Source organism: Chamaea fasciata, unplaced genomic scaffold (genome assembly GCF_029207755.1).
Source record: "Chamaea fasciata isolate MVZ Bird 193981 ecotype frontalis unplaced genomic scaffold, bChaFas1.0.hap1 SCAF_13, whole genome shotgun sequence".
Lineage (NCBI taxonomy): Eukaryota > Metazoa > Chordata > Aves > Passeriformes > Sylviidae > Chamaea > Chamaea fasciata.
In genome coordinates this window covers 15136631-15158637 of record NW_027094098.1, presented here as the reverse complement: position 1 = coordinate 15158637, position 22007 = coordinate 15136631, and the positions used below count along the sequence as shown (strand labels likewise).

The following is a 22007-nucleotide window of genomic DNA, read 5'->3' as shown; positions in this document are numbered from 1 at the left end:
GTGAAGGTAAAGGGGTGAATCCACTGAGTGCAATGCCCTTAATTTTAATTGCCAATAAGTTTTTTGGGATTTTGCTGTCCTAGAACCCCTTGCTAATGCTTCCTATTTGTCCTGCTCATGTGAACAGCTTTCCTGCTCCTGGCTGTCCAGGCTTAGGATGTTTCCTTGTTCTTCTCGGGTTCAGAGGAGCTCTGTCTCTGCAGACACACACACTCTCATGTATTTCTCTTGATCCAAGTCCTTCCCATCCTGGATTTGTACTGCTCTTGAATTGCCTTATGGGCCAGCATCCAAATTCAAGTACAAGAGAGATATTTGAGGTTGATTCTTTGCTGAAACCCAGCTTGCTTTTTTTCCCCTACAAGAACTAAAGAGAAAAATTCAGATATATGTAGGAGTTTTCAGTTTTATGAAGTTACTAGTAAACAGAAACGGAACAGTTTTCAGCAGCAGCAATGTTTTTCAAAAGTTTGCCTACAAGCAGTTTATTGATTTAGCAAATAGGTGGATAACACAAGCCTGGAGGTGTATGATGGTTAATGTGTAACCATTAAATAGACTTATTTGGGCACTTTTTATGGGTTCTCATAGCAATTAAAGCTTATAAACCTGTGGAGAGCGTTTTTATGTGGAGCAAAATGAGAACCTTTATCGCAGTGAAGGTGTTCATGGAAAAGGTGCAGTTTATGTAATTGTATTCACGTGACTTGACGTAAGTGTGGGGCTGAAGGAAACGAAACAACCTACTAGAGCGAATTCCCGAGGCTGATTGCAATATTCCTGTGTACTGGCTTCCCTCCCAGTGGTTGTTTCAGTGTATTGAATTCAGTGTCATTCCATGGGGGGGCATTTTATTGTGAGCCTCCCTTGCTCTAGACTGATTTTTTTGGCTCTCTCCACTCTGGGTGTGGTTTTTTTGGTGTGTTTTTTATGTGTCTTGGAGCAACTTTGGTGGTGGTGTCAAATTTGCTGAAAAAAAGAGCATGAAATGGTTTCCTGCTGGCTAATGTGATCAAGCAGTATTCTGCAGCTCTTGAAGCTCTGTCCTGGTTAAAGCAATTACACAGGACCCAAGCTTTGTGGGGATATGGAAAAGCCTTGGTTTCTTAGATTTTTTTTTTCTTCTTTCCTTCCTCAATACAGTGTATTTAATGCAAAGTGAAGAGTGAATGAGATGTTGGGAATTCAGTAGATGTGTGTGTTTATATATATATTTGTGGATGTGGATGTATATATGCATGTGTAGAGCTGTAGTTCCTCCTTTTCAACTAAAAGGAGTGAAGGCTAAAACCCAGACTTGTTTCCTGTGTTTGCAGCAGCACCTTCTCCACTCTGGAGCGTGTGGATGGTGGGGGAGAAAGGATGGGGACGGCAGCTTGGCTCAGTTTGTGGAATTGTGTGATTGCAGAGGTCCAGGCAAACCTGACACCAGGTTCCTTGGCAGATGTGCTGCTCCTGAGATGCCTTGGGAGAAAAGATCCTTTTCTGGTGCTTGCTGCAGCCTTTCCTGGGGTGGTGGTGGTGGTGAGTAAAGGGAGAGAAGCTCAGTGAGTGTTAGTGATGGGTGCTAAAAACGGTTCCACCCATAAATACTCCAGTATCACACTGAGATCTCTAACAAAGGGCTGGATGTCTGGCAGATGTGCAGAGGGATGGGACACCTTTGGTGTGTCAGCACTGCCAGCCTGGCACTGGTCTGAATGCAGGACATGCAAGCATCTGCTCTGCTTTTTGCGCCACATCTTTAAAAAAAACAAACTAAAAACCAATTGCTGGCCAGAGAAAGGGAAAATTGTAAAATGCTGTTTTCCATCAGCAGTTGGCTGCCTGGGCTTTGTGCCGTGGCAAGGGTGAGCATGTGTGAGATAAGCTGCTCTCTCTGCTGCGGTTCTAGAGAATACACCAGAGGATTGTTAACATCAGCCAGGTACCTCTGTAGTGCAGTCTGGACAAAAGGTTAAATTGGGCAGTCATTTTTGCAGTTACTTCCTATACAACACTCTGGAGAAGGTTCAGTATCACTTAGTTAACTTTTGCAGAGCCATTTCCTGTAGGTTTTGCTAGAGAAAAGCAAGATTGTGTTTCCACTTGCAGTAGAGTTATTTTCCCCCTATAAAATGCTTTGCAATTTATTTTTACACAATTTTGATTGGTGTGCAAAGACTTGAAGGGTTTGGAAGATCTGGAGGGTGTGTTTTTTTTTTTTATTTCATACCTCACTTGCTGTGACAAATTGAGGAAAATGTGGTTTTTAATGTGGCATTGCTGAAGCCTGGCCAGGCTGGCAATAGGGAGTGTGCACAGCATGTGCTCCCTGTCCTGCTCCTGGCAATGCCCAGGTTTGGGAAGCACTGAGGAAGTTTTTCTCCTTCAGGCAGGTCACAGTTTGCTGCAGCTCTCTGCTCTTCACGGCTGCACAGATGTGGTGATGAATTGCACAGGGATTCTTTCCTGTGGTTTTTCAGCCATGTGAGGTGCTGTCACCCTCTGGTCTCCCTGGGCTTGCTCACTTAGATCTCTCCCATGTCCCCTCTTGTGGGGTTTTTTGGCTTCTCCATCATGGTTCATCTCAGGATTTCTTTATCTTTTCATGTGAATTGCTGCACTTTTTTCCTTCTGCTGTCTGTACTTAGAGCACCAGTGCTTTCCACAAGCCCTAACTATTCTTTCTCTGATTTCCTCAAAATGGTGACATTTCTTTATTATTTTCATAGAGATTAATCTGTCCACCCTCAAAAGGACATGGTTTGAATTCTCCAAGGAGTGAGTGCACCTGTGTCCCCCATGGTGCAGTAACAAACCCTGGGGAGCACCTTCTGCATTCATGTTTCCCAAATAATCAGGTTTTGGAGCAGGAGTTGGTGTGAAGCCAAGGAGCCCTTAGCCCTGTGAGAACTTCAGGTCCTGTAGTGAATGGTGAGCCCCTGGCACGGTGCCTGGGCTCACAAGGACCACTCCTGAGAGGGAAAGGGTATTTCTGTTCCTGGCCAAAATGCAGTGTTAGCTTTTCTATTTTCAGGGCAGCCAGGTGGCCACCCACATGGAGTTTCATTATGGAACTTTAAAAAAATATTTTGAGAGGCCATTAGGTAAGTTTAAGATGGCATCTACTTTGGATTATGCCTGAGTGAGGTGGGCTCAAAGCAAGAGGGAAGGACCTGTCTGCCTTTTAAACATCTTCCTGCAGAATTTGTTGCTTGCCTGCAGTATCTTTTCAGGTGAAGGGGTTCCCTGTCCTTGGAGCTGGGACTGGAGCTCCTGTGACAAATACACATCCTCTGGTGGGCAGAAACTAAGATAGTTACAACAAAAAATCTCATCTGAAATGCCAAGATGAGCGGTATGATTCCAATAATAATCTAATAATAGTTAAAAGAAGAAATTAATTTATCCAAGTACCTTTTGAGTCCAGCAATTTTGCAGGAGAGTGTGTTCTTTATTGTTTCTCGTAGCAAAAGAATTGGGACGTGTTCCCCTCCCCTCTGCAACGTGGAAAGGATAAAAATCTATAGAAGGGAAAGTTTGTTCTTTGACTGAACCTTAAACATCTACATTCCCTTTGAATTAGCTGTGATGCTTTTAGCTGGGAAACTGTGCAAATCCGAGGGAGTTCATTGAATAATAAATCAAGGCATCCATCCAGCAAAGCACATCAGAGCCCTTTGAAGTAGATGAAAAAATACCTTTCTGATCTGAAAGAGAATTGTGTGCTCAGCTTTGGTGCCTGACTGATGCTAATGCAGGGTTCAAACTCAGCTCCAGTGCCCCCCAGCACAAAGGTGGGGAGCAGGAGTGGGCTCATGAGCAGCTGCTTCCCCTTGGCTCTGCCTGGAGCCCTGTTTGCCCAGGACTCCTGAAAGTTTAAGAGACCTGAAGAGTGAAAAACTGCAGCCACTAGAAATAAGGACTGACTTTTAATCCTGTGTAGTTCTGAGATAGCAGACTTGGGGAAGAGCAAGCTCATTTGAAGAACTTCCTAAAGTTTAATTGCCTATAACTTTTTTTCCTTTTGAGACTTTCTGCAGTCTTGAGTTGCACTAATACAGAAATCTGGCTTTGTAAGTGGAAGGAGCTGAAAAACAGCACCAATAAAAACTGTAAAGCTCTCAAAGATTTTTAAAATAGTGCTTCTGTAAAAGATGTGACATTATATGCCGGGGCAGAGTGCAATAAAGATTTTTTACTAGCGCTCTTCGCAACTTAGTCGTAAGTTGTACAGCTGTCCCAAATTCCCCTGATAAAGCCTTTCTAGCTGTGGACATCACTGTCAATGTATTGCCTCATGCATATATGCATGGGTATGTGTGTTTAGACCTGCCTTTGTGTCTGTAAATGTACATGGTTAAGGTCATGTACATGTGCAAGTTATTTAAACATGAATGTACACATGTGAGATTCTGCTGTATGTAAGGAACATCAAGGTTGGCATGTAAAACAGCAAAAGGTTTCATTGTTCCCTCAATGACTTCGTTGCATTCCTTGGGCAGAGACTTGAGCTTCAGCTCCGTGTGCTTTGACATTGCTGCTGTCCCAGTGGCAAAAACCAATAGAGGAGTTATGCCAAAAAAGTTTGACAGCTGACCCTGATGTGTAACATCGAGGTAGGAAAGTACTTTTTACAGAGCACATACACACAGTTACACACCCATGCACATTTTTATTACTCTTGATCTAGGTGGAAATGGTTTGTTTAAGTGCAGTCTTTCCATCTTGAAGGTCAATTAAACCAAGTTGGAGGTCAGATAGAAGGGACAGAACATTTGCTTCTTGGTGTATCTATTTCTGTAATGTTATCAGTGCATGTGGTTTTATTTCTAGCATTTTGTTCCTGGGGCTTCCTCTAAGGCTGAACAAATTGAATCAGTTGGATGTAGTACAGCTTCCAGTTTGGGGTTAGAAATCCATTAAATTGCTCGGTGCTTTGTTGGCAGTACAGAAGTGCTTGGAGTGGAAGTGCATTATGATTGGACATTGATTACTCGAAAGGAAAGGGGGTGGATGCTTGTGTAAACCACACACCTCCAGCCAGCATGGCCAGCTTAGGGTTTCTTTAGCTTAAAATCTTCAGGTTTTGCCCTCAAAATGCTGTTCTTTATTACAGAGAAGAACTATTTTTAAACTGGAAATGGAGAGCTGTCTGCCATGTGTTCCTCACACCTCTGGGGGATTAGAGCTGGCCCTGCACCACACAGCGCTGCCAGCCGTAGACAGCCCATGGGTAACTACTCCTTGAGATGGTTTGGGGTTATAGACATCATTCCTTTGCACACACAAGATGTTTGGATTTGGCCAGCCTCTCAGTTTCAGCCCATGGCACTGGAAAGTGCCAGGAATGTCCTTGTTCTGGTAGATTTCAAACTGAGTAAGTTTATGGTGGGCACAGCAAGGAATCCAGCGCTGTAATTCCACTCGGGCTGCCGCTGGGATCAGAGAGGGCTTTATTTCCACTGTGCAAAGCTGCAGAGTTGCCCTGGGTGTTCTGTGAGGTGGGAGTCACTGCTGCCAGGAGCAGGAGAGGAGCAGAGCCAGGAAGGGGTGACAACTGCCCCTGTCCTGCTGCAGCCGGGTGGGCTGTGCTGGCTCTGCTCCCTGGGCCTGTGAAACTCTGCAGCACATCGAAGGAGGCAGAGCTTCACCTCAGTCAGTCTGTGCTGAGAGTTTTCCTGCGTGACGGCACAGCACATGCCCTGAGTGGCTGGGGAGGAGCAGCCACCAGTGAGACAGCCGTGTGTGGTGGCCAGCCAGGGGAAGAACAGGACAGCGGTGGTTCTGTCTGGGAAAAGCCTCTAAAAACACTTAGGTGCCATCACTGTATGAGAGCAGGAGGTGATGCAGCCCCTTTGTTTGGGTGAAAAGCAGTGTCAAGTGCAGGAGAAGCTGGAGCAAGCCTAGAATGAACCCCCATGCCTGAGCTGCAGGAAAAATGTGGGCACTGGTTTTTCTTTTAAAACTTTTCCCCCAACTCTTTGCCTGACTCGTTTTAACCAGTGCACAAATTTTCCTTTCTGCACTTCCTAAGCATGCAAGGTTTTTTGGGGGAAGTTCCGTCCTTCCTGATTAACTATTAATAAGTGGCACGAGAGAGCCAAGCACTGGGCAAACACAGTGGGAGGGGGCTGTGTGCCTGGCCCCACCATCAATGATTGCCTGGGCAGGGCCATGCCCAGTGCTTCACTGGGCCAGCCATGGCCAAATCTCACTCACAGGGGGCTCTGCAGGGGGGTAATTCCAGCTGTGTGCTGGAATTTCTTCCGCAGGGCTTGGGGATCCCCCATCCTGGCGTGCAGCATTGCAGACGTGGTGCTGCTGGATAGTGCCACACAGAGGGTTGTGCCAGGTTGTGCATTTACTAAGTATTTCTGATTAAAAGTGGTGTTGGAGCAGTGGAAAAATACCATTTTACCAGGAACACTTGCAGATGGGATTGAAACCATTTGAATCCCCAAAGAGGGCAGAGCACATTACAGTTCTGTGCTCTCTGAGAAAACACATCTTGAAATATGGCTTATTCAGAATTACTGAATGATTGACCTTGGAAGTTTTCTAAGATCATGGAAATCTTGAACAGGGTTTGAGGAATTTCTGAATTATCTCTCTCTTCTCTCTGCACTCAACTTCTAACCCACAGCTGGATTTTGCAAAGTCATGTGGTGGGAGGGTTTGATTGCCAGCAGTCAAACATGCTGCTGTGGGTCTTCCCAAACATCTGAAAAAGCCAAAGGTTTTACATGGCTTATCTACTGTGAGCACTTGTGAAGAGTTGCACAACTTTCAGATGAAAATATTTGCTTTGCAAAAAGAGCCATTTTTGAAACTGTAAATAGCACTTAATGCTGATTTATCAGTGTAGCTTATTGTTAATGGAGGCTGAGCAGTTCTAAGGTAGATATGTATAGTAAATTATATAGTTGTTAATCCTCAATAAATTGGTTTAATATGTTGAATACACAGTGGGGAACCTTAATTGAAAATGTTAGTAAAGAAGTCATGACCTTTATTGATTTACCAAAGAAACACAGCAGTGATGGAAGCAGGAGCAATTTGTTTGGTGAGTATTTTGTTTATGAGCTGAGCTATCCATCCCTGGCTTCAGTGGTTTTAGACACAGTGTGCTTTGCTTTGTGGATGCAAAATCACCAAGAAAGAAACTTGCTGTCAAGTTAGAAAGAGGTGAGTTTGGTCATGTACAGTGGAGCAACCACCTTGCAGGGTTTTTCTTTTAGGGATATGCCTTTCTCATGGCAGTAGTTAATTAAAGCAATAAATCCAGAACAAACACTATGGGTGTCAGGGCAGATGATGGGTGGAGTTTTATTTGTGGGTTAAAAAACCTTCCACATCCTGCTTTTCCTTCTAACTGCTTACCTGTCACAGGTGGCAAAGCAGGATTGCTTTACATGAAATGAAATAGTTATTCTTATTTAGATACTCGTGCCTCCTTTGAAATGTGTTTTTGCTTTGATTCAATCCTCAGTGCTGATGCCTCAGCGTGTTTTGGAGAGGATTGTGCTCCTTCAGGCAGTGCAGCTTAACAGAAGAGGCGAATATAAAGATTGCTGCAATTAAATCCTGCCTGCCCAAACCCCTGCAGCATCCCGTGCATACAATGCTGCCTTTGACTGGGCTGTCCTGTTGGGAGCAGGGGAACGTGTGGCCCCAACAGGAGGGTTTGCAGCCTCAGTGGCTGCAGGCTGTGTGCCTGTGGCTAATGCTCTTCTCAGCAGCAGAAAAAGCATTGTTGAATACCTTGTCATTCGTGCTTCCTTTGCCCTGCTGTCCTCTGTTGGTTTGAGTCCATGAGTAGCTGCTGGGAAGGGCTGTGCATGTCCCCAGGAAACAGAGGGGCTGTTCATGCCCCAGTGCTGCTGGGACAGGGGGGGTCTCACTGCAGGGACAGGGTGCTCCCAGTCCTTCCCCTGCCACTGAGACCACTTGGATGACTTTCAAATTACTTCACTTCTCGAAATCTCACTTTACTTTTTTTGGAATGTGGGGCAATTGGAATACTGAGAAGAATTGTTGAGTGGGCCAGGATCAAGCTCTGGTGAAATGAGTGTCCTCGTGTCTCTTGTGATGGTGCAGACTCATCCCATGAGGTCCACGAGTACCTGAGTTATCCAGGTGATTTGTACATGTGTTATGGAGTATTTGCATATATGTGTGATCATGTAGATTAAGTTGCATCTAAGCCTTCTGTCCTCAGAAATAAAATTAGGGGTGTTTGGAGCAGATGATCTTCCAAGAAAAATAAAAGAAAAAAGCAGGCGAGAACTCTACTTGAGTTTTGCTAAGGTTATTAAAATAGGAGGAAATGGGGTCCTAGGTTTTGTCAAAACACATTTGTGTAAGCCAAACGGGGCCTAAAATAACCTGACACTGCCCTGTTGAAAGAGACAATAAGCCTGTAGAAATTCTTGGTGTGGGAGATGTGGAAGCCCCTGCAGTGTTACCCTGTGCTCCTGCAAAGGACTCCTGCCTTTCCTCAGCCCTGGGAGTGTGGCTGCTCACCCTGTGCTGCCTGTTGGAGTCTGGCAGTCCACAGTGATAGAGATACTGACATTTACGGCCTTGTGTGAGCTGCCCAGCTGTGGTGGGTCACATCTGGGCCAGATGTGTGATCTGTGTGCACCCAAACTTGTGAGTGCAGAGTGGCAGAGCAGGAGGAAGGGCCAAGGCTGATGAAAGTCACTTGAAGGTAAGATCATTCCCAAGTTTCTCAGACCATACCAACCACGTGCTAAGTTAAATTGTAGTCTGGCACAATACTCCTCAGTGGTGTGGTTTTAATTAGTGTTCTTTGCATTAATGGCTGCACGCATCCGCTGGAATCGGTGTGGTATCAATTCTTTGGGGATCATGCTACAGGAATTTCCTTTAGACTCTATCCTTGGTCATGACTGAGAGTGATTCATGGTGCAGTTTTCTTGGTGTCTGGATGACCTCTCAAAGTTTGTCTTCACTGTCAAATTAGCTCATATTATAGCTTAAGGGCTGCCCTTAAGTTGACTCCCTCCTGCACATAAAGCCCCTTATATGAGCAGGCTGTTAACCCAAGCCAATATGCTGCTGCTGCTGCTAATTTGAACAAGGACATAAGTAAAGCCTGAATGAGCACATCAGCTGAGCCATGGGCAGAATCTCTCAGTGGTGGGGCACAGCTTCACCCGTGTGGGTGCTGTGTAGCCTCTCTTTGTCCTGTGGAGTCCCTTTCTCTCCAAAGCACTTAGAGCAGCAATTTAGGACATCCACCTCTCTGGTGCCCTGTGTTTTGGTGCTCTTACCTCCTTCTAGGAGGTAACTCTCCCGTGTGCTTGGTGTGGGCCATTTCTGTGCTCCATTTGAGAGTCTGAAATGGAGCTGGATGCTTTGCACTTGTAGGCAGCACGCTGTACTCAGGGTACCCTGTAACAGAAGTCACAAGGGGCTCAGCTTGGGGCATAGTGTCTGAAAAGCTGCCTGCTGAAAAAGGGCCAGGAGATGCTGCTTGACAGCTGTCTGAACGTGACCTAGCGAGTGCTCAGGTGACCAAGAAGGCCAGTGGCACTCTGGCTTGTACCAGCAATAGTGTGGCCAGCAGGACTCGGCCAGTGATCATCTTCAGCACTGGTGAGGCCATGCATTGAGTCCTGGGTTCAGTTCTGGGCCCCTCACTACAGGACACACAGTGAGGTGCTGGAGCATGTCCAGAGGAAGGGACTGGAGCACAGGTCTAATGAGAAGAGGCTGCAGTAGCTCTTTGGCTGCTCTTGCCTCATGGGAGTAAACTTTGGACCTGTCCTGTGCACAGAAATCAAAAAATGGACTAAAGCTACTTCTTTCTGTCCTGACAGTCCATACAACAACCTGAATCCATGCAATCTCTCTGATGAGTTTGTGCTTCAGCATTAATGCTTATCTATCACTGCTTACAAGGTCTCTGGCATCTTTCTGGCACCTCACACGGTTGTTTAAAAGAGACATTTGAGCATGCTTTCTTCCTGCCCAGCTGTGCACTTTTAGCATGGGCAGTGTGCTGCCTCTCTTGCTCCCCTGGCCCCCATCCCCAAGCTAATTTAACTGCAGCCATGCTTTTCATACCCACTCAAGTGTGCATGGGGCCTCCATTCCAGCCCTGTAAAGCCATCTACAAACATGTGGGAAGAGGATGGTGCCTATTCAGTAAGCTGCAGACTAGGCAGCTATCTTTCGACAGATGAGCCAGAGGAATTTCTACTGCAAGGCTCAATTGTTCTGGGCCCACGGCTCCCTTTTGTGCAGGAGCAATGAAAAGTTGTGTTATGACAACGGTTGACAAAGTGTTCAATGAAAGCCACAGTTGGCAGTGACAGAATTTCAAGCCATCCTCCTTCTCTCCAGTGCCTGTCATCAAAAGGTGCAGAAACGCTTTTCACATAATCTTCTGCACTGACAGATAAATGGTTTTGACATAGGGGTCGGAAACTTTCACCTTGCAGGACAGAATTCAGCCATCGTCATGGTCAGCAGAGACCAGGAGCCATATATGTCTCTGTTCCTTTGTCTGTTTTCAGCAGAGAGGTGGCTTTTCTCTGCACTGGTCAAGGGCCCAAAGCAGAGCCAAAACTTGTCCATAAACTCTTGGTCTACCCTGCACCTTGCCCAAGAGGGCAGATTTGGCTTCTCACAGATCAAAGAACTGACTGATCCCTCCTCACTGGCAAGCAGGACTCTCTGTCGCAGCATTATTTCTTTTGAGACGTAGTTTGAACATACCCAGTTATTTAACGAGACTTTGATTTCAGTCTCTGCAGTGTTCAGTGATCCACAGTGCCACTTTCACAATGCCAACTGAAGGCAAACACTGCTTTCTTATTTAGACACTGGAATGGCTGAAAAGACAGAACAGGGTCCTTCCCATATTGATTTAACAGGCTCTCAGTGCCCAGTCATGGGCATCTTAGTGACAGGAGGGGAAAACCCTACGTTGTTGGATTAGCCAATACAAGGAAGACTTGAAGGCTGTAATGGATAAATAATATGCAGAGCACTTCTCATGTCAGAATAAAGATTAAAATCAGAATAAAGTTTAAAAACATCTACCAACTTTTCCTGTTCAGTAGAAGCTGATACATAAGAAGCAATCTGAATGTTAGGAGCCACTCAGGTTGGCGATTCTGCTCTTTCTCCTTTGCCAGCTTCCTAACCTTTGTAGGATGCTTCCCTGAGCTCACAGCCCAGGTTCTTGTCCTGAATTTATATTACTTGACTTCTGTTTTCTTTCCATAGTTGCCTTGGAGGGATCAAAATTTCCTTCCATGGGTAATTCAACAGAAACACGTACCCAAGCAGAGAAGCAGGCCCAGGGCACTGGGCAGTTTGTGGGCAGTCCCACATTTGGGCTCACATGTAGATGCCAGAAAATGGGCAGAACATGCACCAAAGACATGGGCTCTTGGAACTGGCATAAAACACTGTAGGTGATGCTTTATAAACTGGCTTTGGAGAGATGGTGAGGATGAGAGATACCTCAGAGGGTTGGACAGGTGCTGGTTTGGGAAAGGACAGGGTTGTGGTGTTGGGAGTTGATGGCTCTCTTTCTTTGGGGAAGACATTTTGGAAAACTGATGCCAGAACCATTTGTTCAGCCATTGGGTGACTGTGTGGCATCATCCCAAGGGGATCATCCTCGAGAAGGAATGCATTCTGTGCCACAGAGGGACAGTAAATGTGACAGCCTTCAATGATGGGACAGCTGTGCCCCCAGGCTTGGCAGCTCCAGCTCCAGTCAGCCTGCCCTGCTGGTCTGCTCAGCTCAGAGAGGCCACCCTGGTGGGGACATTAAAGCCCCTAGAGTGCCTCCTTCACTGCTGGACACTTGGGACCCACGCTCAGGGGTGGGAGAGCATCCTGTGCACCCATGACCTCAAGTTTTGAGTTCCCTTCTTTATTTGCATTACTGGAGCCCAACCAAGATTGAGGCCTCATTTCATCAGCATCAGGCAAAGCAAGACAATACCTACCTCAATTTTATTTACAGTCTAAATAGACAAGACAGACAAAGGGTGGCTGTGGAAACAAAAGCTCTGGAGAGGTGATGTGACATGACCCGGTCACACAGCAGGAGATTAAGAGACCCAGGAACAGACAGAGGTTTCCTGACTCCCAGTCCCAATGATCTATCTATTGGAGCACGTTAATTCTTTCTCTCACTTAAACGCTGTGACTGGCATGCCAAATACTGCCTAGTGAGGGGATCAGAGTTCTGGGAAACACATCCTTTGATTGCTAAGGCTTCAGGCTAGAAATTCTTGGATATTTTAATATAAGTTAAAATACAGCTAGTGCTGGAAACTCAGTAAACTTTATTTTGGCATATCTATGTAATTTCAAGTCTCCTGTTTATTTTGTACTGGCTGTACCATTAGCTTTCATTTCCCCACTGATTTTTGAGCAGTGTATTGTACATTTGGCGAGGATACTTGGTGGTTGGAGTGAGTAGGGTGGGGAGAACTGAAGACTTTGGTGGGCACGAGGATGGAGTTTACCTGCATTTCTGCAGCAACTGTTGGAAAGTCTTTCTGTTGCTGGAGCAGCAAAATCTGTCTGTGCTACCTGAAGAGCCAGCTATTTGTGCAGTGACTTTGATGTTCAAATGTCCTGAGTGGCAGCAGCAATAATCAGAAAGTCGCTTTGGATGATGTTGAACTGTGGCTGTGAAATCCTTTAATTTACGAAGATCTTTGTTTTTTTCACTTGTGAACTTCGGGGGTTCATGTCAGCATCACTCAGCGCTTAAGCACAGGCTCAGCCAGGGATCTGGCCCCTCTGGCAAGTGTAGGGATGATCAGTTTTGGTGCATGTGTTCTTGTTTCTTGCTTCATAAAATAGTCTCTTAGCCTATTGCAGAGGAACGTGTTGAGGAGAAATACATTACCAGAAGAAAGGTAAAGTTTGGCTGCAGTAAAAGGCAAAATAGAAATTCGTGAAAACAGATGGATTCGTGCACTGTCATGTCTGGCTGTATTTCCCCCTTTTGGTTTGTCACTCGTATTTCTGTGTCGGCTTTATTGTGCTGAGCCTGTAGGATGTTACCTGTTGTATTTTCTCTTTTTGCCTCTAGATCAGGCAGGGACAAGCTCCAACCTGATCTTACTGTGTGGTTAAAAAAAAAAAAAAAAGTAGTAATGTAATCTGTGGGCAAATTGCACTTTAATTCGTAATTGTGCTATGAATATGGACTTGGCTTTCAAACACACTCCGAGTTTAAACTGCAGTTTGACTTTTATTTAGATAAATGCCTTTGAGTTCATAGTGAAATGGATATCTGCTGTAGGCTGGTATTGATTTAAAGGTCTCTTGAGTGTTTTAAAAGACAGTAGGGGCTTACAGGACAGCATATTTTAAACTGAGATGCTTGGTTAGGTTTTGCACTCCTGTATAGCTTCAATTCTAGGCTCTGTTAAGAGCAAGCTTTTGTTGTTGATTTGTAGAGCATTCTTCCACAGCAGGTATTGGCAAAAAATTGAACATTTTGGGTAAGATGCAAGGAGCTGTCTTCAGAGCCGAAATGATGGGGAATGGTGTGATGTGAGAGCCATCAAATCATTCCCTGGTGCGGGGCAAAGCTTTGAGGGCTTCCCATAAATGCATTACAAGGGGGCAGGTGATCAATATCTGCTTTTTAGCTTGAAAGAGGTGTTTATCACTTCCCGCTAATCACACAAAGTTGGTGAGCTTTGTAGTCTTTCAAGTCTTGGTATCTGTTAGGCTGCTGTGAGCCTGGATTTCTCTCTGCATCAGAGTGCAGTGTGTCGGAGTGAGCACTTCAACAGGTATTTTCCATCTTTTCCATCCGTGCTCTTCTGGCAGAAGCTTTTTCTTTGTGTGTGCCTCAGCTCTTGGGTCATGGAGCATTGGTAAAAGCTCAGTAGTGCCTCGGTGACTTAGGTCCTGTTTTCCTGTTGGGGTTCCAGACCTGCTTGCTTTCCGTGGGCACATAATTAAAGCAAAGAAAAGCCCAAACCAGGGAAGATTGGCCAGTTTTCTAGTCAGACTGGCTTGGTGGTTTGAATAAGCAGCTCAGTGTTTGAGGGCTTATCTAAAATCAGGCCATGAATCTTTTGGGTTGTGTTCAGAGGTGCAGTAAGAGGGTGTAACCTCCCTGCAGAGGAGGCAGGAGGGTTGAATTTTACCCAGGGTAATATCCCAGAGCAGGGTGTGGAGCAAAGTGAAATTAAAGAAGTCCCCCTCACAATTTCCTTACAATTTACTGTGGTTGCTTTTCTGCTACCACCCATCAATTTGCCTCCTCCCTCTTTAGATTACACACTCACAGAAACATGCTAGCACTGCATACAGAATGGTAATTAATGCGCTTGTTACTTTCTGCATCATTAATCACTTGGTCTTAATTGACCTGGTTAGTCCCTCGCTGCAGGTTTGACCTGTCCTGTGTGGTGTGCTGAGAGTGCGTATCTTGGAGGGAAGACTCCGCTGTTGCACCGTATGATGCCACAGCAGAGCATGGCAAAGCTCTTGCTCGTGGTTTCTGGAGTTGGCACTTAACTTGCATTATTTCGCCTGTTTGCTGTCCCTAGCAATCCTTGCAGTGTGTCCCTTCCTGAAGCTTGTTGAGCTCTGGATGTGTTTCCAGTCAGCGATGTCCTGTGAGGCAGATCAGGCTGCTTTCAGATAATACAGCACAACCCCTTTGTCGTCCATCAGTGCTAGAATATGATTTAGGTTTAGATTTGGGCTGTTGGACAGTTGGAAAGTGTTGGTTGGGATTGCTGAGGACCAAAGTGTGTACTACTGTGTGGCTTGAAAACTGTATTCACTGATTTAAAAAAACCCCAAAACAACCACTTAGTGATAGACTAATTATATACTCTTGTTAGAAAAGGTAGAATATGTTTTATATTTATACATAATAAGTTTGCATACCTATATATGTGTATTCTGTGTGTAACACACAGTGGTATAAAAATACTCTGTGTGAATATAGCTATAAAATATTTAGTGGAAGGTTTGTTGATTGTTTCAGTTCAGACTTTAATTTGTCAGGAAATATCCTATTCATCTGTGATTAGTTTTGTGGTTGTGAATAACCAATAGTAGAATAATAAATGTAATTGTGTAATATGAAGACAAATTAAAACCACACTAATCTAATGCAAAAGAGGAAGAAGCTTGTGGAGAGCTAGATAACATTTTTGTCATGGAACTAAACTCACTCATTTATTCAGCAGAAAAGTACTGCTCTCCCGTTTAAGTTCTCTTCTGAAAAAACCCAAACCCCAAACCCTCCCAGTGCAATCCAGAATAATTAAGATGACTCTGTTTTGCTAAGCAGGGTGACTGCAGTTTGCTGATCCCACTGTCTTTTATTTTAACAGAAACCTGAGCTACAACAAGTTGGCAGAGATTGATCCTTCTGCCTTTGCAGAGCTGTCGAACCTGCAGGAAGTGTAAGTATTCCTTCAAAGGTTTTAATTGTATTTTGCCAGGGCTGCTTGTGGGCTGTGAGAAAATCATATCTAGTTTCCTAAGACAGTCCCTTCCTTTAGCTAAGTTGAATGAGCAGGTTGGAATTGGCGTGGAGGTTTTTTCCCTCCATATTGTTCCTGGGCTGCTTTTTTTTGAACTAATCAATTAGCAGAACACAACATCCCAATTAAAACAGCAGAGCTGTTATTGGAAATCATTGGAGTTTGCCTTCCTCGGTGTTGTGCAATGCTTGGAGGGAGTAGTTCAGCACACCTGAACATACACACAGAGCTCCTTGCTGAAAGCATAACCCTGAAGCAAGGCAGAACAGCCTGCATTGTGATACCTGATGCCAACCTAGCCCAAATCTCCCAGGAAACAAAGGTGTAGTGTAGTGGGTAACAAAGCACTTAACTGTGTCTCCTCCTCTCTCAGACATTTGTGCTCCTTTTGGAGAACAAGTTCTGTGGAAAGTCTTACTAGAAGAGACTAAACCGGCAGAGGTGTCTTCTGCTCTGGTGGGGAACAGAGAAGCTGGTGAAGGTCTGAGTGGCTGTGCCAGACCCTCCTTGCTGGTAAAAGAAACCTGTTTCAGGGAACTGCAGGTTTTCCAAACTCCTGATCTCTGTGGAGGCTCAGCAGTTCCGCTCAGAGAGGGGCTGCAGTGTCAACCCTTCACAGGGACTCCTGGAGCTCTGATTTTGGGGTTTGAAAAACGAGAGTGACAGCAATTGCAGGCGGTGGGCTGAGGTAATGAGCTCGTGTTTGCCTGGTGAATCGCTGGCATACTTGAGGTTTGGGCTGTGTTTGAAGAGCTACTGATGCCTCATGGGAAACTGAAAAAACATTTCCTTTCTGAAACAATACTGTGCTCTATCAAGCATTTTCTCTTGTCCTCTGTCTGTTTTCATTAAGTGTTGGCTCTGGGACTCATGGAGGGGCCAGATCCTGAGATTCTTAAATAGGCAAAAAGTGGAATTCTCCCTGACTGATGCCTGCTGGATTGGACTGTGGGGATTAATGTAGCATCTCTCTCCTGGCCTGATTGCCCCTGGCTCCTCTGTTTACACGAAGAGTGGGGACTTGCTGGGAAACATGATTAAGTGAGGAATGTATATCAGAAGTGACTGCAGTGCTCTGAAATCAGCTCTTCCCCATCTTTAGAGAGAAAGTGATGTGGGTCAGTGGAACACTGCCTGTAGGATGTGTTTTCTCAACTTCTCTTTTAACTGTGGAAAGCCTTAAATTGCTCTGTGCTTAAAGAAGAGAATTACAGCCCTGATCCTGTGAGACTTTAGAATTATCCTAACATGACTGTGGCTTAGCAAGAGCTTTTATTCATGGAAGTGCCTGAAGGCGTGTGACTTCAGGGAGCATGGGGTGGAAAATGTGTGTGGCTTCTGATTCCCCAGGGAGGGAATTCCCTTCAGCCAAGTGCTGCATGTGTGTAGAGCAGGGCAAGCCTTGCACTGAACAGTTCAATGCTGTAAAAAGGTATCAGGGTTTCGGGGGAGATAAGTAATGCAGCCCACAAAGTAATGGGTAGATAAGAGCTGCTTGCTGTGTCAGAAAGACAGGGTTAGGAAACAGGGAGAGAGCAGATGAGTGAGTAGGAGGGAAAGGGAGCAGTCAGAAATGGGAGACTGGAGGGGAGGCAGAGGTCTGGAGCAGAGCCTGGAAGGCAGGCTCTGGGAAGTGTGAGGGAGAAGCTCTATTAAAAGCTCTATCTGCTAATCTTGGTTGCTTTTGAATAACAGCTAAACCACAGACCACTGAAATAAACTTCATTTCACAAGGAGAACCACCTCTATGTTGTCAGAGCATCTTCTTTCTGAGGGATTTTTTTAAGGCACTTTACAAACATTCATGAAGTAAGCATCATGCTGCGGCATGTCTCGAGAGCAAGTCAGTGTTTCTCTGTGCATGCTGTGCTGGGCAAACCAAGGCACCCTCAGGGAAAGAGATTGCCCCAAATAATAGATGCATTGATAAGACCTGAAACCTCCCATGATGCTTCAAACATGCTGTCTGTGGTTCCTGAGCATTACACAAGGCTTAAAACTCTGTGTGTGTCTCTCCATGTGGATCATTAGTGTAGTATATTTTGAAAACATTCTGTTTTCCCTTGATTAAAAGAAAATATTTTCAGACCAAAAGATTTAAACTTCATACCTTATCTTCTAATGCCCTGCTTTGCTTTACTGAGATTGTGATAAAGTCAGCAGAATTTATCCTGCACTTTTTTCTTTCCCTCAGTTTAGACAGTTGTTTGTGTGGTTTGTTTTGGTGGCTTATATGAGAAGCTCTTAAAAAAAGTTTTAAGTCTGTGTAGGATGAAATTTAGTGGCTCGAAGTGATGCAAAACCCTGTGATTCCACTTGCTCTGAAATAAGTGATGGGGGCTCAGGGTAGGGGCTGGACTGGGACATTACCTTCCTTCAGGGCACTTGTTCTTTCTCTCATCCCCTTTGGTGGCTTCATCTGATGACAATCCCCTGGTGTCCATCCATTCTCATTCCTTGAGAAGGATGGATGGAGGGTGCTGCTGTGGGGCAGGTTCTGTGATCCTTTCTGGGGTTTCCTCAGGTCGTATGGATCATGGGATCCACCAAGCTGGTGGTTTCATGGCTCTCAGGCTGTCCAAGCTCATTGGTAGCAAAGAAAGTAGTAACCACGCTAAAATTTCTCTCCAAACAACTCACCTTTTATTTTCTAAAGTGCCTTTCACTGGAAGCTCTGGAGAGCTGTGCTATTTTTGAGCAGGCTCCATTTCAGCTTGACACCAGCCTGGCAACTGGACTGTAAATATTTTATACGGGTGGCCCCCCCTCCCTCCTCCTCTGCCTCAGCATCCAGAGCGTTTGTGTCGTCAGAGGTGAGGGCTGGGGAAGGAGACTGAAAGTTTAAAGTTGTTGAGCCTGGCTGTTCTGCTTTGAGGGATTGTTCCCCTCTTTTTTCTTTTTCAATTCCTTCACATAGGCAAAAAAGGGAGGATGAGTGGGAAATCCCAGGCAAATACAGAGCTTGGCTGTCTCCTCTGTGTCAGCAAATGGTGCCTGTGAGCCAAGAGAGAAAATGAGGTGGGAGAACCACTTCTGACTGATTCCTGACATGGCAGGAGGCTGATATATGAATATCACACTTATGTCAGAGGATGGTTTTACCAGTTGTTAGATGCCGGTTGGTGTCAGAGCTGCTCAACCAGCGCTGACCCAGACTCCTTGTTCTTAAGAAGATGCTCAGTTGTTAATGGAAACCTGCTCAAATAAGAATTTAAAGCTTTTTCCAGCTTGCTCTGTACCTTTGGAAGCTCTAGACCATGTTGTAATATGAGCAACAGTGAGCTTTTAGTTGCAGAGTGGAGCTCCTTGCTGAATTGCAATGCATCTGGCTTTTTTCCCTTACATTTTAAGGCATGGGTATAATGTCAGAGGCAGAGGAAAGCTTTTATCCCAGCAGTGCTTGGAACTCCTCGTGAAATCAAATATCTTGCCTCCTCTCAGAGGAGCCAGAAGGGAAGTTCTGGGATGAATGTGCCACTGCCCTCTCCCACCTGCCAAAAATAGTGTTAAAGGAAAGAAGAGGGGGGAAAACCCCCAAAAGCCCAACATAATTTAGGATCACCCCAACTCATTCGTGTGGCTTAGCACACCTCAGCTGTGCAGCTCTGGGATGTTGTCCTTTGCACCCAGGTTGTGATCTTTTCAGGATTCCCTGCAGAAGGGAAGCACTTGGAAGGCCTGCAGTGACGAAGGGAGGCTCTGCCTGGAGCAGGAGCAGTGGGATCAGGGGTGCTTTGGGGTCCTGGGCAGCCTGGCCAGCCCTGGCTGTGATCTCTGCAGCGAGCAGCCCGAGGGGGGAGCGGGCAAGAAGGCTGAGAAATTAGGTGATTTTCAAGCAGCCAGACGAGCGACTGTTACAGTAATTAATTGACTAATTCACTGTACAAACAAGGGCTCTTTAAAGCAAGGAAGAGCCAGTCCCATGGCCAGGATCTGTTTTCAGTCAGGAAAACACTTCAGGCATTGGGCCCTTGCAGGGGCCGTTTGGTGGTTGCAGGAGCGGGTGGCCTGCGGTTCCCTTAACCCGGGGGCTCTCTGTGCCCCCCAGCTGCCTGGAGCAGGGCACCCTGTGCCTGGTGACATTACTGTGCCCAGCGCTGCTGCCTTGGTGGGGAAATCCCTGTGGGACTTCCAGAGCTGGTCCTGGTGTGGAGAGGATGGCACTCGGTTGTGGCCCCAGGCCCTGGTGTGGAGGGGGGTGAGCAGGGGCTGCTGCCTGGGGAAGGGGTTAAATTCCCGTCCTGAGGCAATGCAAAATTCCTGTCCTGAAGGTGCAAAAGTCTCCTCTCTCAGGCTTGGCTCTGTGAACACAGGCTAGTGGAGGGCTGTGGCACAACTCTTTGCAGCCTGGCTCTTTAGGGGGTGGGTGTTGGGGGGGGGAAAACGCCTTGCTCTTGTAAGGACAGGTGGAACCAGTGATGGGGGCTCCCATGTATTAAAAGAGTAAGGTGTGGGCATCAGAGGTCCAGACAAACCCCTTGAGATGGAGGCTTCTGCCCCAGTGTCAGTCCTCCCCTTCTCCTTGGGCACTGCTTGGCTTCACCCCTCGATTTGTGTTTGTTGCAGGCGACTGGACAACAACGAGCTGACGGCCATTCCCTCCCTGGGATCTGCTGCTTCCAGCGTCCTCTCCCTGCACCTGTAAGTCACGGCCACCTCCTTCGGCTCTGGGCTCTCTCTGGGGTGGGTTTAGCTGCCTCTCGCAGTTTCATGGGTGTCACACTCACTCCTGCTGATTGTGGGTTTTTTTGGCTTGCTGGCACCTTAATTAAGAAACATCATCTGGAGCAGTGTGATTTGTGTGAGGTTGTGTGTTGTGCTTATGGTCAGTGGTAACTTACGTCAGTGAATTCCACAGGTTGAATAAAACTTCTTTTTTCTCATCTGTCTTAACCATTAGGTCATACTTGTGCTATTAAATTTTACCTTTTCTTTATTGTTCTTTTTTCCCCTGGCCCTGTTCTGATCATTTCTTCTTTCCTCGTGAAGCCAGAGACTATTCATATCTTAATCTTTAAGGGAACTCATTCCAGACCCGTTTTTATGGTCTCTTTCAACTTCATTTTAACACTTTCTTTTGAGGGAGCAGTGATTGTAAAGAAAAAGGTTTGAAGTTCCTAACTTTGGTAGTTTAGATGGCCACATTAGACAGCTGAGAGCCCTTGTGTACCAGCCACCAAGGATCTTGGGTCGATGGTGCATCTGAAGGGTGTAAAATATTAAAATATCCACCTATTTAGCACCTAAAGAGTGTGGATTTCTAAAATCATTTTTGCATGTGTCTGCTTGTAACGTGCACTGAGAAGGAATTTTGCTGAGGTATGCATGATACCTCCCAGGTTCCTGGGAAGTGTTTATAGCTAATAGGGACTCCAGCAAAGTGCTGGAGCAGTTCAAGTGGAGCATGGCCCTGCAGTACACCTGCAGGCAGGTATCTGTGTTTTCCATGGATTTGGTACTTCTTGTGGTGGAAAATGCCTGTGACCACACCACCAGCTGATTGGTCTCTCTTGCTCTAAAGGCTCTGACTTCTCTGAGTCAGCCTTGATCTGCTGACTGACTGTGCTGCCACATTTGTGCTGTGCACCAAGGTTTGAAAAAGACCTCCAGAAATCTGATTTATGGATGGAAAGCTTGCCTAGAATTTGCCATCCAGGGATTGAATTTTAGGCCCCCCAGATCGGCTTCTCTTTCTCATGAAGTCTATAAATGCTCTGAGTTCCACAAGCCCCTGTTGTTATTTTTGCTATTAATTTAGCCGTTGGCAAAGAACCAAATTGCTGGAGCTTTGGGGTTTTTTATTCCTGAAATGAAATAAGCAGTTTGGAAAGCAGGAATAATGACTGGTGGACGGCAGTAGATTTACAGCTCCTCTGAAATTTCAGAGTGGTGCAGAAGGAAGGAGAAGCTACAAAGCCAAATGATAAAAGGATGGTATTCTGAACAAACCTGCTTAGTATCACTTTCCAGAAATCTGAATTGCTCTCCTCAGCTGCTGCACATAAATAACTCTGATAGCAGGATTTGTAATGCTGCTGTCATGCTTCTGCAAGAAGGGTCTCTTTGTTTAGCTTTTGTTAGAGAATGCCACTTCTTTTCCCCCTTGCATTTCCTTTTAATTTTTATCAGAGATAAAAATAACCTGAAAGACGCTTTAAAGTACCTGCTTCAATCGATGTTGCTGACTCACGTTGGAATGATTTGCTGAGGAAGTGAAGTTTTCTCCATCTTTGGGAGTCTTTAATCAGTTGGTTGGCTTCCTAAAAGATGGTCCTTTATATCAACCCTAAATAAACGGGCTTGATAGGCAAATTGGTAGGTAAAGTTATTTAGCCTTGTGTGATGTAAGGAACCAGATTATATTGTCATACTGGTTTCTTCTGGCCTTCCAATCTGTGAAGTAATAATTGGGGAGGCGGCCAAACCAAACCCGGGGTGAGGACTCATAATGAAGACTTGTGTACTGAGAAACTGGTTTATGTTTAAGTGTATAGTGTTACA

At 45.6% G+C, this 22007-nt stretch overlaps 1 protein-coding gene across 1 annotated transcript in view; it reads left to right on the top strand.

Annotated features, from left to right (window-relative positions):
* LRIG1 (leucine rich repeats and immunoglobulin like domains 1) overlaps window positions 1-22007 on the top strand; it is a 92387-nt gene that overhangs the window by 19831 nt on the left and 50549 nt on the right. Inside the window, 2 exon segments of the mRNA XM_066195632.1 lie at window positions 15354-15425; window positions 20073-20147. Coding sequence (XP_066051729.1) covers window positions 15354-15425; window positions 20073-20147 — 147 coding nt within the window.